This window comes from Zonotrichia albicollis, chromosome 2, assembly GCF_047830755.1.
Source record: "Zonotrichia albicollis isolate bZonAlb1 chromosome 2, bZonAlb1.hap1, whole genome shotgun sequence".
Taxonomy (NCBI): domain Eukaryota; kingdom Metazoa; phylum Chordata; class Aves; order Passeriformes; family Passerellidae; genus Zonotrichia; species Zonotrichia albicollis.
Window position 1 is genome coordinate 79,329,824 of NC_133820.1, and position 18,879 is coordinate 79,348,702.

General features: G+C 39.3%; 1 protein-coding gene across 7 annotated transcripts in view; it reads right to left on the reverse strand.

Annotated features, from left to right (window-relative positions):
* Positions 1-452: 452 nt before the first annotated feature.
* Positions 453-18,879, reverse strand: part of KLF12 (KLF transcription factor 12) — a 242,419-nt gene continuing 223,992 nt past the window's right edge. For all 7 annotated transcript variants that reach the window (XM_074535527.1, XM_074535526.1, XM_074535524.1 and 4 more), the window contains one exon: positions 453-9,791. In XM_074535527.1, coding sequence (XP_074391628.1) covers positions 9,610-9,791 — 182 coding nt within the window. In that variant the 3' untranslated portion in view covers positions 453-9,609. The remainder of the gene's footprint in view (positions 9,792-18,879) is intronic.

Consider the following 18,879-nt stretch of genomic DNA (forward strand, 5'->3'; position numbering starts at 1 on the left):
GAGCAATTGCAAATACCAGCTCTCTTCAGCCAGGTATGAACTTGCAACTTCCAGTGTGGCACTGCCCTCCTCCAGCAGCCGTTCCTTTGCTTCAGGGGCACACAGTGGACAAAACCTCTCCTGGCTGCACCAGCACCTTACACATGCTGCACATCAACTGCACCAGCCTCCCCACACACAGGGAAAGGAGAGGGGCAGAAGTAAAGAGCTCCCCTTTTAAAGTACTTGGGGAATTCAGATTATATAGTAATGAAAAATATTTTTATATCATCCCAGGACATTTTTGTTTATACTGCTGAGTGCTATTTTATTTGTTCCAGCTTTGCCACAGATGCACAAATTCTGTGAAAGGAGAAAGAATGTCTTCTCTTGATGGTGACTTTTAAAAAATCAGAAAGACAAGTAAAATACATTTCTTAAGCAAACATTCCATTAAAAAAAATCACTATATGTTTATAGAAAACAAAGATTTAATTTTAAAAAGTTAGTATCTAGGTATTCCAGGAGCTTTGAGTCATCCACAGTAATAATTAGGGGTTTGTTCCATACAAAATGCTTTATTTAACCTTCATGCCTCCATTCAGATAATTGTACAAATGCATACATTTAAAGGTTTAAACTCTATTTCAATTCACAGCTCAATTCATAGGAAAGTTGAATACAGAAAAGCAATGCACCAACAAAATATGTCTGAGACACCATTTAAAACAATAACACTTGTTCATTTAAATCTTTGAGAAGAGAGTGGAATAATCATCCTCTGACAGAATTTCATTAGGGGACTCCCTTTACATTATCATAGGGCAAAAATCACCTTTTTACAATAAGAGGAAAAAAAGCTCTGAGTATATTTACAATACATACACTATACATAAATACAAGAACAACACTTACATAATATTAATAAACTTATAACATAGGCATTGCCTAAACACTACATAGTATATAAATGCAGAGGAAACTATTGGGAAATTAGATCTTCAGAAGTTTACTTTAAGTTTTGAAGAAAAGTAATTTTTGTATTTAAAAGCTCTTGAAAAGAAGGCAAAAGAAAGTCTAAAAAACTAATATGTTTGCCTGCTAGCACTGGTATTTTTATTCCTTTTAAATGTAGGAGCTCTATTGACACTACTATCTCTATGAGGTTACTGATAATGGCCCTCCCTTTTCCATCTTATCTAGGAAAAAGACTGAGGTGCTGTACACACTAATTCCATTGCTGTGAAGCTTCAGTCCCAAATGAATCGCTTGGTAAACTACGGGATGTTTTTGTATTTTTACACAGGAGGATCAAATGAACGCTCATTGGTACATACAACAGTAATGACCTGATTAGAAGGAACAATTTGGGGCCAAATACAATCCCATCCTTAGGCAAATAACACCATGGGGGAATTTGCTTCGTTCATAACTAGCTTGGCCAAGAATGATATTTTTCAGTATTGTTTTTTCCTGAACACGGCTGAAAGAACTTTCTGATTTAATGGTATTTTTGACCCCACATGTTGACAGCAGTGTCCAAATCTCTCTTTCCCTTGATGTGTATGAAATGCATGTGCCTGTGTGTGGGTTGAAGGTCTTAAGGCTTGATGGTACATGAAACTTAAGTAATTCATTACTATCTCTGTGTATATTCTACAAATGTGCAAATGTAAAATATAACTTGGTAAGGACAGACAGAAGGTCAGGAGAGCATATTGTGTAGGTGTTCAGTGAAGAACTTACATTACCAAGGAAGCCATGTATAGGACAATCAGGAGAGAAATAAACCATGTGGGTTTTTTAACATGGGAATGTGGCAGTGAAAAAGTCTGAAACCAGAAATGACAACAACACCTCTGAATCGTGAAAAATGTTAGTTCAGCCATGAAGATTTGGCTCAAGCTGTCTTTCCAAAGCTCTTTTATACCTAGAAAGGCAGGGAGAGGGAGAAAAGTGGTATCTGAACCTATTTGTGTATTTCATGGTTGATGCTTATGACAATCCATCAAAGCCATCGCCAGACACCGAATTCATGTTTTTATATGCTGAGGTCACAGCACAGAGCAAGGTTTAGTGAGCCAATGTCTGAACCACCTCTTCTTTTGCTTCTGAGAGCACCTTGGCTCACTGAAACTTCTTACTCTGAATTGGGAAAGATGTTGCAGTTCATTCATATAGACAATAGGATCTCAAGTAATTTTTTGTATTCTTGTTTTTGTAATAGCTAAAATTCACATGCCTAATTTTGTTTCTCTGGGGGACTGAAAAACTCCATATTGAATAATGTAAAGTTACCACAAGGGCAACTATTTCATAATTCAAAGTCAGTGAACATGAGCTGCTATAGAATAATGCTTGCAAAGCAAAAAAACAAAAAACAAAAAACAAAACAAACCCCAAAACACCAAAACAAAACAAAACAAACAAAAAAAAAAACCAACCAAAAAAACCCCAAAAAAAACAAAAAAACCCCAAACCCAAATAAAACACAAAAGCCCAAAAAAAGTAAAATCAAAACAAAACGGACTAAAAAAACAAACAAAAAAAAGAAGAACCCTTACTCAGAGTTTGCTTTTTAGAATGAAGGGGAAAAGTCTCATTTTGGGATGGTGAAGTTCTTCCTACTGAAGAACTAACAAATGCAGGGTGGGATCAGCCAAGCCTTCCAACATGGCAGCTTTCTAAGGGTGCCCCCTCCCAGGGTTGTTGCTCCAGAACAAAGAACAGAACACTCCTCTCCAAGAAAGGGCTCAGGTACTGGGTAAGAAACTAAATTCCTTTTTCCTTCTGATGACACATTCCCTGGTGCTCTCCTGAAATCCCCAGCATGAGTTGTATTCTTTTATGTGCTTAATATCTGGAGATAAGCTCAGGACAGCAAAATAAGCATAAGCATGTTCTGAGGGGATTATTTCTGCCAGTGGTTAACATCTAAATTTGTTACTGAATGAGCAACCTTGTCACATAATTAACAAATGTGCATGAATATCTAATTGTTACATGTGTGTCCACGTGCACCTTTTTGGGGGGGGCTTGTTTTTGGACCTGCACTTTCATCTGTGTATGAGCCTCAGTGAGACTCCAGCAGTACCCACTGATGGCAGCAGAAGTCTAAACAAAATGCAGGATTTCTCAAATACAAAATTATGCCTGGATAAATGACAGGTACAAATTCAGAGGATGGAAAGCAATCTTCCTTGGCAAAGGCATCAGGACAACCAGTTACATTTTGATTTTCAATAAATTAATTTTTAAAAATAGAAGAAGCATGAGGGCTGGCATTACACTGCTATTTTAAGAATCCATTAGCAGTAGTTAATATTTACAAAAAAAAACTGAGAAAAAATAAGAGTGCAAGAGTTACAGCTGGCCATTTTCTGGTAAGATCAATTAGTCTACTGATGCAAATGTTTAGGCCACTCAATGTAAAAATCTCCATACTTCATTTTAGGAATATCAACTTCTTTTTTGCTATTCAAATAGTCTCTAGACAGACAGTCCCTAATTTTTCACTCATTTGTCCCCAGAAGAAAGTGAAGTGATACATTTTGTCCACTCATGAAGTCAACCAAGATGGTATTAAATACTATGAGCATTACATGATGAAGAGAAAGGAGACATAAGGTGAACTCTTGTATTTCCAGAGTTCAATGCAGAGGATTTTTCAGGAGAATCCCTGTTCTTTCATATTCCCTAAAAAAAAAGCTCCATTGGGCTTATTGCTGGTTTTGGATTACTTCACCAGAGAATACCCTGGATACACGGGCATATCCAACATAAATTGGGAAGAAATCCCCTAAAATACTGCTCTGACAACAACTTCCAATCACACCTACTGAGAATCGGTACAGCTACGAGTCATTTGTAAACTAAGATTTATTTTCTTCTTACAAATATATGACAGATGTTTTCTGAGAAAATAACTAAAACCTCTAACACAGTATCTCAACATGTGAACATACAAATGGCACTTTGTGTTTGTTTCTGTGCTGCATTATTGTTCTCCAAGTAAAATTTCATTTTCACCTTACTGTTAACAGAATCCCATTATGTTATTGCTGTGTAAAAGTATAGGAACATCCCATCAGTTCTAATTACAGGCACTTTCAGTTTCTGTTTCACCTCTAAAATAGATTTCAGGCTATCTCACTGAAGTGTATGTGTATTTTAAATGTCAGAACTGTCCTGCTACAATGGATACTCTTGACATGTTACTGCACCTAGAAGACTAAACTCCCCTGGAATCAGCAAAAAGCAGCTGCCTATTTCAGCTCTGCAACCTTTAATCAGGATGCACTGCAGTTGGGGAAATACAAGAAGAAATAAAATCATATGAGTGTTTGCCATTCCTGTATCTGCAGTTCATTGTAAAATGCCAGAAGGAAAAAAGAAATCACAAACTGACAAACCTTTCATATGGTTTTCATTTTGTTTAAGTGTTTTTTTCCTTTATTCAGTCAAAGACATTGAGCATTGACTTATTGACACCAAAGGACTCAGTATAACTTTGCTATATCACACACCATCTGCAAAACAGCAAAGAAGTGGCCACACCATTTTGCAGAGAAAACACACTCTGATGAAACAGAACAATTTACTTCTTGAGTCTTGTGTTTCAGCTTTGCAAGGCATTATCCTAAGAGTCTTCCAATGAAAACTGAAGGTAAGGATTGTTTAAAAATGTATTTCATTTCAGCTATTTAACACCCCACGTAAAATTGTGAGTTTGAAAATACTTTTCCATTATCACATGTATTACAGAATATTTTAACTGTTACAAGTATAGTAAAATACTTTCAAGTTACTTTGATTTCTAAAGATGCAGTATCCTTACAGTTACATTTTTATGCCAAAACCTGATTTATTGTGGAGAATTTAAGCCTTTTCAATGTTCCAGTGGGCATTACTTCATAAGCATACATTACATAGCAACTGCTACACTATAGCAAAACTGTGAAAATACAACAATTTCTTTGTGCAATTCTCCAGTCATGTATCACAGGGAAAAGCATAACACAATAACATGAGCTGGTTTCTTAAGGTAGTATTTTCTATAACAGAGTTTACTTAAAATTCTTCCTTTTCTGTTCTTTTTTGGGTTTTTTTCCTATATTTTAATTTTAAATAAACTTGTTTATTACATGCACATGGGTAGAAACACTTGGAAGTTCTGGGGATCATATGCATGAGTGTAAGGATGAGCATGTGGGAGCAGCATGGATTTCCTGAACGATCTTAAGACTTGACTGCTGTGGAAAACACAGTTCCACACAATGACCTTTCCAAACAAATTCAAACTAAAAAGTAAGTGGAATATTGTTAGTCACACCTAGTCTGATTTTGAAGTTTCCACCTTCAATAAAGGGGGAAGAGATTTTTTACATTAAACAGCATTTATTACTAGAATTTAAATTTATAAATGGCAACTAGAATACATTTTCAATGTGGCTAATGGAAAAAGAGGCTTATGATCACTGTTATTCTCATTATTAAAGGGGAGAAAGGCTGTCCAGCTATTTGTCCATGCTCTGCACTGCAAGTTTACCCGAACATCAACATCACTGATGTAATTTTCAACACTGTTAATTTTGTTATACGTTACTCCAGCAAATAATCATATATACAAGTCAGTCTAAATCTATTTAATTAATTATGCAAGCATGACAGAGAATAAGGAATACTGCATCTTCATCCTCAAGTAAAAACTGCTGTTGCAACGAGCCAATTTTACAGTGCTGAATATAAGGGGTGCTCAAAAAAATAATGACACAATTAAAAATTTTAAAAGTTTAGTATCAAAGCTGTTTGCTCATTACATTTTCCTAAAATTCTGGCTCCTGAGGTTTCCTGACAAATCCATTTAGAACTTTTGAAAATACATGAAATCTGACACTGCATGGCCCAATTTCCCTTGCAAGCTGTAACATGCAACGCCATGGCATGGTGGATTGAAATCTCTTGTCTTTCTGAAGGAATGGGACACTGTATGTTTGTGTATCCCAGCTGCCCGATTAAGATGGTTCTAGTGGATCGTGTCAGGATGAGTATTGGTATTTCATATTGGTATCATATTGGTATATATGATGGTATTTCTGCATGCTACACATGATGTAAGCCTTTGCCACAGCCATGAAATGTCACAGACCTGTGGTGGGGTACCAGGATTTTTGAGGAAACTACCCCAGAGCAATTGCCCATGGTCTTTGCATGAGCACAAAAACTTGGCAGGTCTGAAACACAGCCAATAAAGACAAAGACACACTGAAGATCTGGGGGACATCAGCTCCACATTCAAACACCCCTATCCTCCCGAGTAACTTCTCCTAAAATACTTTGGAAAGGGACAACACCCAGAAAACAACCCCAGGGAGTAACTGGGACCAAAGCCTGCAGGTGCTGGTATGAATGAGAACCTTATCAAGAACCATACTGTGTATCTGAAATCCAGTGGTGGACTACTGCTGGTTGTGCAATTCATCTACAGGTAACAGCAGCATGAGAAGCCCTTGCACATGTGCTGAAAGGCTGAGGATGTACTTCCTGCCTGGGAAATAACAAAATTTAGCACACGCTCCTTCACCTTTTGGCTTCATTCTCCTACCATTGCCACACTCTGTGCCTGTGTCCCTTGGCATTACTGCTGCTTTAACCCTCTATCACTTTGGGGTTCTTTGAATAAAACCAGACCCTCTTTCTGTTGCAGTGTTTCCAATTCATATCGTAACAGGCAACCAGCTGAAAAGCCAGGGATTCACACAGACCAAAGCCAGGGATTCACACAAACCAACCTTGGCCTTGGGAGATGAGCCTCCCCAGGGTCTGTTATACACATGCTCTTCCACAGGGCATTTCAAAGCTGAACACTAAAATTCAAGGCCTCTCAATTTCCCTTGTAGTTTCTCTGTCTTCACTGACAACAGGGGAAGCCTAAAGAGGAGCACTAATCTCTCCCAATTGCACCCTGCAACTGATGCCTAAGAGTAACATCACATCCTCCTGTATGCTAGCAGAATGCCCAGCAGGAGTTTCTGCTCAAGCAAACTTAACTTTCTATGAGAGAAAAAAACCCCCACCCACAGATCCTGAAAGGAATTCTGTATGCCATTGGTTCTTCAACTGGATTACTAATATTCAAATAATTAGTTGGTAAAATATTCTTGGGCAAGAAAAGAATTTTATCAAGGAGTACTACCTGACCTGACTTCTTTCCCTAAATGCCAACAATGACAGATGGATTTAAGGGGATGATATTCAAGTACACAAAAACCAGACCTCAGACATAATTCATGAAGCACCTCACATACAACACTTTGACAACCAGTTTTTTAAATCAACAGTAGCAATGCTGCTCATAAAGACACAGCTCTGCTGCCCTGCAATGCCTCATGGTCTATCCAGAAGCCCTGCTCTGTCCCTGATTTGGAGATGGAGTCTGGAATGTCATCAAATTTGGTGGAAGTAGATCACCAACATGGTCAATGGGAATTGACAGAGGCATTTTTCCCACAACAGATGTGAATAATTTGTGTTGAGTTTCTTTGCTGCTGACTGGGCAGTGGAAAGCCTGAGCTTTTTATAAGTTCTTTCAGAGACTTGATAAACTATCCATACTGGGGAATATTAAGGATATTTAAAGACAATCAAACTCTGGATCTTGTGAATGCTTTTACAAAGTATAATCCCAGTCATATTAATCCTCAATTAACTGTAATTGCTTTTGTATCTGTACGGTTACTCTGTGTTGTTTTTTCTTAAAGATTACCTTGATTCCAGAATCGCAACATTACTACATTTACTGCGGGAATCTAATATTAACTGAGATAGTCAAACATTTAAAAACAAACAAGTGGCATCACAAATTTAATCTGGAATTCCTGGAACAAAATATTCATAATTAAATGCATTGCAAAAGACCTTTATGTTTACATCTTTCATTTCTAAGCTATGAAAATCTCAACACTTAGAAAATATTGCCAAGCCTCCCCTTTGTCAAATTTAGCTGAATAGGCAAATCCTTCTGAGGAAAGAAAACAGAAAAACACTGTTCTGTTTGCACGAATAACTGATGACTAAGAATTTCTCTCTTTCCTACATAATTCAATTAATACAAATTGGTTTGCAATTACAGGGCTGTATGGGAATGATCAAGAATTTCCTTTTATTTAATCTGAAAAGGCTTGGGTTGAAAATCGAAGCAGAGGCAGCCACTGGTACCCATACAGAGGTCCATTTAGATCATACTAGACAGCTGGCAAAATCTTGTTATTCCCTAACTCCCAGGGAGAACTCTAATGTCTTGCAGAGCACAACTGCATATTTCTCTGTCCTACTTACAGTTCATCCACTACCTCCTCAACAATCAACTCTTTCCTTTATCTTTCCTGCTTTCCAGACACCAGTATTATGTTAACAGAAATAAAAGTACTTAACTGTGGCGCCTAGCAGGTCAGTGAAACTAGCAAAAAGATGAATTTAAATGCTTAAATCTTACATGCTGTTTCTGCATACCCCCCACTTCTGTTGGTGTGGAGTAAATTATTGTCACAAGAGCCATTTTATTAATTATTGCTTTTTCTCTGCAAGAGATGCAGCCGTTTCTTCTCTGTTTTGTTTTGATGATACATTCAATTCCATCTCAGGAATGGCTATACCACTAACCTTGGTACCAGCAAGTACAAGATCTGACTATTTCCTTGGGTTCAAATAATGGTTGTGGGGAAGAGGATACCTGCATGAAAGAAAACAGCACACTGAGAATAGGGTAGTTGTTTTTAGGTGGGCTCTTTCTATACAAATCAGAAAATGGATCTAAATAATTCCATGGTAAAATAGAGATACTTAATATGGTATTTCAGCACAGATGCTGCTGCCCTTTGCTTATTTTACAGACTTCAACAACGACAACAACAAAAGAAAAGAAGGAAAAAAAACATAAAAGAAAAAAGTTAAATGGCTGGTGTCCTCTGGGGCATAACGACAAGTTGTGGTATGATATTAAAATGCCACCATCATTATTGCAAAAGTCTGATCAAGCAAACCTCCAGCTCCGGCAGCGGGACCTCTGCCTACTCACACGCAGCTTGTCTGTAGCACAGCTCCAGTGCAGTGCTGACACCGGCCAGATGGTATTGAAAACAAGGGGAAAAGATGACATCTTACAGATCTAGCGGTCTTATCATCATCATCATCATCATCATCATCATCATCACTATCATCATCGTCATCATCAGTCCACGGTATCTATACTCCAACCAGCAGCGATTTTTCAGGAACAAAATGTCTGGCAGCTGAGAAAACATACAAGCTATAAACATTTTTTGTCAAAGGATGCAGCATGTAAAATAATGCCCATTCCTGTAGCATCTCGGCTGCTATTTCCCAGGTGATTGTGATGACACTTTCAGGGGGTAGCCATGCTGAGGGGCAGACAGAGTTAACTTCAGATGGCGAGGAGAAGAGTGGCACTTCTTTTCCTGCTTTTTTTGAATTTCTGTTATTATTTTTCGTTACAGACATCAGGGAAAGCCCTGCCTGTTAACACTGTAGAGGGGGATTCAGCCCTGCTGAATTCACTGTGGGTAGTTAAGAGACCCAGCTCTTAAACTCGGCTGGAACAGGTAGCATTTCTCAAACCAGCATGTGCCTGCGGCGGTGGAGCGCCAAGTGATCCGAGCGGGAGAAGCTGCGGTCACAGTCTGCACACTTGAATGGCTTCACTCCCGTGTGCTTGCGGTAATGCCTCGTCAGTTCATCGGATCGAGCAAACTTCCAGGTGCAGCCTTCCCAGGTACATTTGTAGGGTTTTTCTCCTGGGAGAAACAAAAGAAAGAGGGGAAGGGGGAAAAACAGGTTGTGACTTTCCCCCTGTTGCCATTAATCCCCACAATCCCCTCTGCACGCTTCCCGTGAACACGCACTGCCTAGGGGTTGCTTTAGGCCAAATTACACAATTATGAGGTACTGGATCTGCTGAATATAAGGAAAAGAGCCTTTTATCATTCCTGTGGCATTCACGTGACTGAGAAAATCAACAGGATTAAGGCAATAATATAGATCCTACCTTGCAGGGGTGATGTGAGTATTAGCATCAGGACAGAGGGCTGTGCAATTATTCTCATATTTACCATACAAGTTTGCAACCCTCATCCTGTCAGGCTGCACTTTCTCCCCAGATGACCAGATTACCTGATATTTCTGCAATTTACCATGTGCTGACACAGACTTCCCCTTATTCTACAATGTTTATGAAGGTTTTTGATTATTTGTGTAAACAGCATTCCGAGACATTTCTTAGTAAGCTGGTAAAGATCAACTTCAATTTCCCAATGAAACATAAAAATTCAGTCTGCAAAACCTCCTCTTTATTTACTGCACTTACTTTCAGTAAAAATAATTTTGCATAAGATGTGTACAATTTTTAAATGTACTTAGCCATGGGACTTGCACAACACTCTTCATAAATTTCCATTTACTTTAGTGAGCTCAGACTTGGGCTAATGTAGATTTTTGGAAAATCCCACCATCTTGCTTTACATTTAAGAGTACGAATGATGTTGAATCATGTCAGAGGAGAAGCCAAACTGGATTTTGTGCTTGCATAAAGCACAAACTGTTTAAAATCCCATTTTGGCCATGTTTTTAGTCTATACTTTCTTTGTGACTTCTATCACTCACCTTCAGCATCTATAGAAATGCTCTCAGCAGTTACCTTGATCCCATAGTTCAGCATAAACAAAAACTGAGGAAAGGAAATTGTGTGAGATCCGTATTTATCTTCCTTTTGTGTGTCTAAAATTTTACTTTCCTTTCTGAAACCAGGTAATCACAACCTGGACAACAAAAGGGCATCTCTGCAACAACTGTTTCCTTTGTTAGGCACAATCATTCTTCAGTTATTTATTATCTCATATGAATCATGAGCAGCTTGCAAGGAACTATTTCAATTATATGAACCACTGATGCAACACTCGCCTTTTCGTAGGCAGAACCTCCCTCCTTGCGTCTCTTCAAAAGTCAATAAATGCTTTGCAGAGAGTCCTCGGTTTCAAAAGAAAATTCCCAAGTAGAGTATCATCACAAAGTTCAAACAGCCCTGAAAAATCCAGCTGAAATGGCCTCTGTAGGGAAACTGAGTGCTGTACAGACACCAGCATGTCATGTCAGCGAGGTTGTCAGCAACATTTGAGCTCCTTGGGTTGGTACCTTTTGTGCACCATCTGGGCTGTGCTGCAGTTCTGATGCCAGATGGGGGTGGGAAACAGTTGCTGTGAGGAGAATCCAGCAATCAGGGCTCTGACCACAACCTGTAGTTGCACCAGCAGCAGCTCAGCCCAGATAATTTTGTTCTCTTCAACCAAGCACAGAGGACCAAACAGTGCTCATTGCCACTGGGTGGCCACAGTGCTGGGCACCTCAAATCCAGCAGCTGCTGCGAGCTGGACGGGCAGGCACAAGCTACACGGCAGATGGTGGGATGCACACTCTTGCCAATGACATAATCCTACAAAATGCACTCAAATTTGCCACCAAACTGTCTTACATAGATATTCATGCCACAACAGTTGGTGCAGAGCACTGTACAAATATAGCAGTACCCTCATCCAACTTGGCAGGTTGATTCCAAGGCTCCCATCACACCACATCAACGTTTTCCAAGAGCAGTGCTTGTCCTGCCCATCCCTCAACACACTTCAACTCTTGTTCACCGGATACCACCTCAGTTGGCTTCTTCGGCCACAGACACTTTCAGACAACAAATATTTCTTAGGCTCTGGATTCTTACTTACAAGCATCTGAAATTCCAAACATATTCAGGGATGGAGACTCAACTACTTCATTGGACAACGAGGGTGAGGAATTTCTTCCTAATATCCAATCTAAACCTACCTTGGTACAACCTTGGTGTAACTGGAGCCCTCTTCCTTTTGTCCTATCACTTATTATCTGGGAGAAAAGACTGACCCACACCTTGCAACAATTTCCTTTCCGGTATTTGTAGAAAGCAAAAAGGTTCCCCTGACGGTCTCTTTCTCCAGACTGAGGAACCTTACTTCTCTCAGCTATTCCTCGTTAGACTTGTGTCCATACCTTTCACCAGCTCCACTGTCCTTCTCTGGACACACTCCAGCAGCTCAATGTCCTTCTTTTAGTGAGAAAGACAAAATTCAACACAGGATTCAAGGTGTGGCCTCACCAGTGTCAAGTGCAGGGGCACAATCCCTGTCCTGGCCCTGCTGGCCACACCATTGCTGACACAGGCCAGGCTTGGCCTTACTTGGTGATTTCCTTTTGAAACCAATGGCTCACTGCAAAGCATTTATTGACTTTTGAAGAGATGCAAGAAGGGAGGTTCTGCCTACAATTGGCGTTCTCAGCAGCTGTTGATGAGCATCCCCACATCCTTTTCTGATGGGCAGCTTTCCAGTCCTTTCCCCAGCCTGGGGATGTTGTGACCCTAGTGCAGGATCCAGCACACTCAGTCTTGCTGACTCTCACACAAGTGGCCTCAGCACATTGATCCAGCCTGTCCAGATTCCTCTGCAGAGCTTTCTCACCCTCCAGCATATCAACACTTCCCAATTTGGTGTCATCTGCAAACTTACTAAGGGTATACTTGATCCCTTTGTCCAGATCACTAATAATGATATTAAAGATATCCATGAAGTCCTTCCCCTTGTTATACAGAATTCTAGATCTTTCCTCCCTCAGCAGAAAACAGAGAACTCAATGCAGAAAGTGATGGTTTGCACAAGAAATACCAGAAAGAGTTTTTTTTTTTTAGTTCATCCATTAAAACAATACCATTTCAGGTAAGAAATGAGTCAGGTGACAGAAGGATATGAGTGCAGATCACACAGCTGGAGTTCCCACACATTGCTTCCAGCATCCCTCCTCAGTGAGTCCTGCCTACCCAGCCCTCATGAAGTTATGTGAAAGAGACAGGACTGACAACATTCCTTGCAAGGTATTTACTCCACTGAAGGAGAATCACTCTTACAAGCTCAACATAAGAGAACCTCTTGTTGTTTTCAATTAAATATATACATTTAGTGTAAGAAAGAAAAAACCAGCCAAAGTAGTGTTACTGTGAAGATATTCACTCACAAGCACCTTAAAAAGGCCGCTGTAAAGACAACTGTGAAAGATGATTGTTCATTAAGGTTTATCAACATTTTACACAAGTCTAATTTTTAGGGAAAGAACAGTACTACTGCTTTTCTCTTAAAACAGCTACATTATCTGTGCATGCTCAAGTGCTAGAAAAAAAATTCCTTCATATACTAACTCTTAACCTTTTGTTTGGTGTCATCCCAGACATGAAGACTAACCACTGCGTTTGTCAAAACCAGAAAACCCAAGAGTTCAAATGACGGAGAAAGGACCAGCAGGAGCAGAATTGCTACAAGCTGATAAGTTGGTGTCAGCTATCCCACACCAGCTTTGCCTGATGAGAGCTTGAGCACTTATGGCTGAAATCCTCAGTGTAACCAACAGAGAAGAGCTGGGCCTCAGCAGGGTAACCCACAGAGCAGTGTGTGAGAAGGTGGACAAAATGGTAAGAACTTAATTGCAGTGCATATCTACCTATCTATCTATCTATCTATCTGCACTTCAAGACTGGATTGCAGTGGAGCTGAAATCAAACACTCAACCATTCTGACTCAGACACTTCTGTCTCCGTGCGAACACTTGAGTTTAAGTGTTTAAGAAACTCTTGGGCCTAAAGTATGGGCACATTTTGACTCCTCGTGCACCCAGACACTCAAATTCTCATTCAGCTTTAAGGAGCAAATGCAGGCTGTGTGAGTTTTGCCTGGGGTGGTGGAAACACAGGAATGAAGGAGTCAAAACAGTAGACAGTTTTGGGAAATTGGAAGCAAGAAGAGCTGCAGAAAGAGACTAAAAACATGTGGCAATTAGGAAGAGGAGAAAAGGAAAACTGGAAGAAGATAAAATCCTGTTAGTTCAACATTCTGAATCTGTGAAGTTTTAAAGAACCTATCAATTTAAAAACAGATGCCTGAAGCTGTGGACATTTGCTGACTCTCTAGTTTTGCATGTGCCTTTGTGAGCTCTATTTTTTTGTCCTGAAACCTGACAAAAATATCCCAAACAAGAGAAATTCTGATACTATTCTGCAGCTTTGTCTTGCAATACATGGATAGTGAACAGTACATCACAACAGCCATTTACATAGATCAAGCAGGACCCTGGAGCATAAAAAAGTATTTCTAGACAGTTCTCCGTAGAAAATGAGTATTTTCTATTATTTGGGGGAGTTAATTACCAAGTTTTGAAGGGATGAGTCAATGCTCCAAATGGGAATAGTCATTTCTCAATCTTCTACTAACACATCTATTTCTAAGAGCCCTCCAAAACCATGCCTTTTGTAGTCCAGATGCGACAAACCAAATCAGTTTAATTACTTTTACCATATTATTTTTCCTAACCTACCATGACTCCGCTCACTTAGGCACTTAGGAACATGGTTACAACTGCTGCTCATTAAATCCTCCAAAACTCTTCAAGTATTGAATTAATAATGCTGAATAATGACCACTGTTCAGCCACTTCAAAATTTTCCACCCTTCACACAGCCCAACATCTGTCTTCCCATGTCTTTATTCATGTACCCTGACATCTGGAAGACCATTCACTCAGGCAAATAAATCTCTTGAACTTTTACTTTATAACCTGATGACATTCACATATTCATTATTAAAAAAACTCTGTGTAGGTACCAGCCCAAGACATGCCATGTAACAGACAATAGAACCAGGGTCTGTTTTGTGCCATGCAGAATTTCCCAGGTGGGATGTTCCTCAGCAGTTATCCTCTGCCCATCAACCAGCTGGTATCAACAGTATTTGATGCCAGACCAGATGTTTCAAAGACAGACACCACAAAACCACCATGTAAATAGTTATGGGTTATTCTGCCAGCAGGGAAACTGTTCTGGAACTCCAGGAAACAGAGCTGGGCTTATATTCATTCCTTGGGCGAGGAATCTTATTTACTGCAACTGCAGACACTCCATGTACTCCCTCTGCCCATCTGCAGTTCCTTTCATTTATGTATTATTTAAGTTTCATTTATCCAGCAGTTTAGCAGGCTCTTGGCAATCATGAGGTAACACTGTCTACTACCATGACAGAAAATATCCCAGTGCTCAAGCTGTAAACAGTTATCTTCCTCTGGCATCAACTCCCCTCTCTTTCTGGTATTACAGATAAGTGCCATGCCCCTTCTTATTTATGTCCTCTTCAGATTTCCCTATCTATCCATTTTTTCTGCACATGGAATTGTCACCATGACTCCTGAGTTATTATGTCACTTCTCTGCAGCTCCTTCCTGCAGTGGCACACAGCATTTTGAAATGTTGCTAACACTTTCATTCCAAATAAGAGACAATGAGGAAATAAACATAGGGGACTGTTCAGGGGTAAAGGTTTAGCAACCTAGTCAGATTTTTTTCTGTGTAAGCTTACATCACCCTGTGAAGGACAAAGTTAGAAAGCATACGAAAAAAACCTGATGTATAGGTTTGTGTAGTAATTCCAAACAGGGAGGATGGGGACATGGAGAAATAGACTGCTTACCCCATTCACAAAATACAATGGGTTTCTAGTGAGATTTGTGCAGTTTAATAGGTGGAACATGCCCAGTTCTGCTATATAAATATTTATGCCCCAAGTTTCTACTGTCATTATTTTGGAGAAGTATTCCCCACACAGAAACAGAGTGAGGTCATAAGGATTTAGCCGGGAAAAAAAAGGAAGAAAAGGAAGAAAATAAATAAGCCAACAAGCATGCCTCTGCCCATGTCTGATATGCTACATTTTCTAATCAAATTGAACAAATCTGCAGTTTTGCAGGGTTGAGGACATCTGGTGATTCCTGGTTTGGTTTCTGCTACAGGATGTTATGCAATATATGTAATGTGTAGTATTTATGTCAGCTGTTTTCAGCTCCCATGTAAACACCAGAATTGTTCTGAAGCATACAGGACAGTCCTAAGTGCACCCACACTCACAAGATGCTAGGAGAAGAAACCATGCACCGAAAACCACAAATGATGGCTAATTAGATTTTGCATTTCTACTAAAAATAAGAAATTTCAGACAGAAAAGAATCTTTTAACAGCAAAACACTATCTGATAATGAACATCCTGAGGCAGTCCCAGAGGAAGAGGGGAGCTTTCAGACATGGGGAAAGGGAAAAATGACAATTCTTACATTTTATGTGATATTTTTATTAGTATAATTTTTAATGAAAAAATAGAGCACTCATCAAGCACTTTACAACTTTCAAGTGCCTTATAAAGATTTTTCGAAAATGTAATCCCTCATAAAAGTCTCTTTTCACAGTAGTACTGTGTAACAAATATCAACTCCATTTTGCAGGTAGGAAAGCCAAACCAGTGAGCATCAGCCTTCCCAAAACTTCTGAGAGTGAACTGCTGAGAGTGAACAGCAAGGCTATGACTTACACGTTAGGAAACACCTTACTTTCTGTAATGAAAGTGCTAGAACTTAGCTTGAACCCTTTAAAGCTTTGAAATATTTTCAATCATTTTGATGCAAAAATCTAATTCAATTATTTACTTAATGCAGTTCCTAATTCTCCCTCTTTGGTGAACATAGGCAATTTGAATTTTATGTTTCAGTATTGTCAAAATATGCAAATAAAATATCTTTCCAGGAAGAGATTAGTTTCATATCAGTTGAGCAAGTCTGGCAAAACACTTTCTACAAGCAGAACAGGAACATACTGTGCTGCCTGGGACACGTCTTGAAGTTCAGGTTTTTATTTCTTGTTCTCAGTCTGACTTAGGCAAAGGACAGGGACATGGTTTCTTCACGTGGAAACCAGGAACAAAACAATTTCTTCAGTTCAAATATACAGTGACAACCTCCACTCTAGAAGACAAGACAGAACTTCATTACACTTTGGCAGCCCTTGAACTCACTATTTACAAACTCCACTTAATTTACAATTATCCGCTTGTGATAATTCAGGTGGGAGTCTTTTTCTCACATGAAAACAGGCAAACACATTTTCATTTCACTGCACTGATGAGCTTTGGTTCTGTTTGCCATCCTGGCCCTTCTTCTCACTCCCCCTGCAAGACCAGTCCCTAGTTTGGCAACGCTGCTTCTTTCCTTCCACTACTGTTGTCTCACATGCTACTCTAGGTATACAGCTGCCCCAGTCTGATGCTATTTACACACAAATCCCAGCAAAAAAGCCTTTGGGACTAAAATCATAAAATTCAATTTGCTGTAATTTAAGAAGGCAAACCCACTGTATCAGTCTCTGGTCTGTTCTGTAACCACATGCACAGAAAAACGAGAAAGAGAGGGAATGCAAATTCCTTATTTTCTCTTTTTGGGGCTCCTGCAGAGAGTTTGCCCCAGAATGGGCCCTCCTAAGCACTATGTGACATATGAATGAATTAATGCTTGGGGACAAGGATTAGTTACATACATTGCCAAGGGTGCTGATGCAGTATGACAAATTTTGACTCCTGTAAAAATAGAAAAAGTAAAACATTTGGAAATGTAAAAGGCCTCTTCCCGTACACCTGAATGCGGGAGCCAGACCAAATCCCAACAGTTCATGAAAAATATAATTTTATTAACCTTCCTGAAATTTGTTTCCTGTATGACACAGTGTGTATATGTAAGTTTTTAAGTATATGTTAAGTGCATACACATATACACTTAACAGATAACAGGTATCTATTGTAGATATATTTGTAGTGAATGATGACATGGAATTTTCTTCTTCACAACAGCCATAGCAAATACATGAGACTATTGAATTTCCAGTGCTGTGGGAAAAAACTGAGGTTCTGCTTTTTATAGCAGCCTTCACTCACTAGAGTATTTGGGAAAGGTGATGCAACAGATCCATACTTCCATCAGCAGCCAAGTGTATGGAGGGTGCCAGGAGATCTGCACATTTACTCTCCTTAACTGGGGTGCTTGGGCTTTAGCCTGGCCTTCCACAAATAAAGCAACTTTCCTTCACTGTGGTCTACAACTGCAAGGCAGACACCAAACCAGTCACACTTCCCTACCCATCCACCTTCAATGCTGGTTCTGTCTGTCATTCCCAGCATTGTTCCACCATCTTCATCAACAGAAATACTCATGGTTTCTCACACTGAAACTTAGACCTTCCTTTTGTTTCTTGAAAAAAACCAAAAACCCCAATCCAACAATGAAACCTGTCAAAGAAATAATAAAGAAAACCCCAAACAAAAAGTAACTAAAAGGCTCCAAGGGATGAACTTGGTCTTACAGTTTTGCACAACTGATTATTTGGTGTTTGCACTGTGCTAGAAATCAGACTCAAGCAGAGGATGGGCACTGCTGTGCTGAGCTGTGTATAAAAACAGAGCATTGAAAAAACTCACCTCCCACTTAAGTGAGCTGGAAAAGGAATTAAACTTCCCAAAAGAAGATATACTAATTTTTATCACAATACAAATCAGATTAAACATATATAACACTTAAGAAAAGTATCAGCTGCAAAATAAAATGCATGAGAGGGACAAGGGGAAAGCTCACTAATGTGACTGAATTACCACTATTTCATATCCTATGTGTAACTCCTCATCCTACACAGGTTTCATCAGATCTTTTTACTTTCCCATGAAACAAGAAGTTTATGTAGAATTCACCCATGTTTCTAACTGCTTATTTGCAAAAAAGGGAAGAGTGAAACCACTAATTTTCAGTACCTACCTATTGTTTGCTTTTATGTATGCTAAAAAAAAAAAAAGAAAGCAGGAAAGAAGAAAACCTGAACAAAACATTTTTGAAAAAAGCTTTTATGATGTTTACTTGCAGTTTTCAGCCTGCTGCACTCTCAAAGACTGTGCTTCTGAT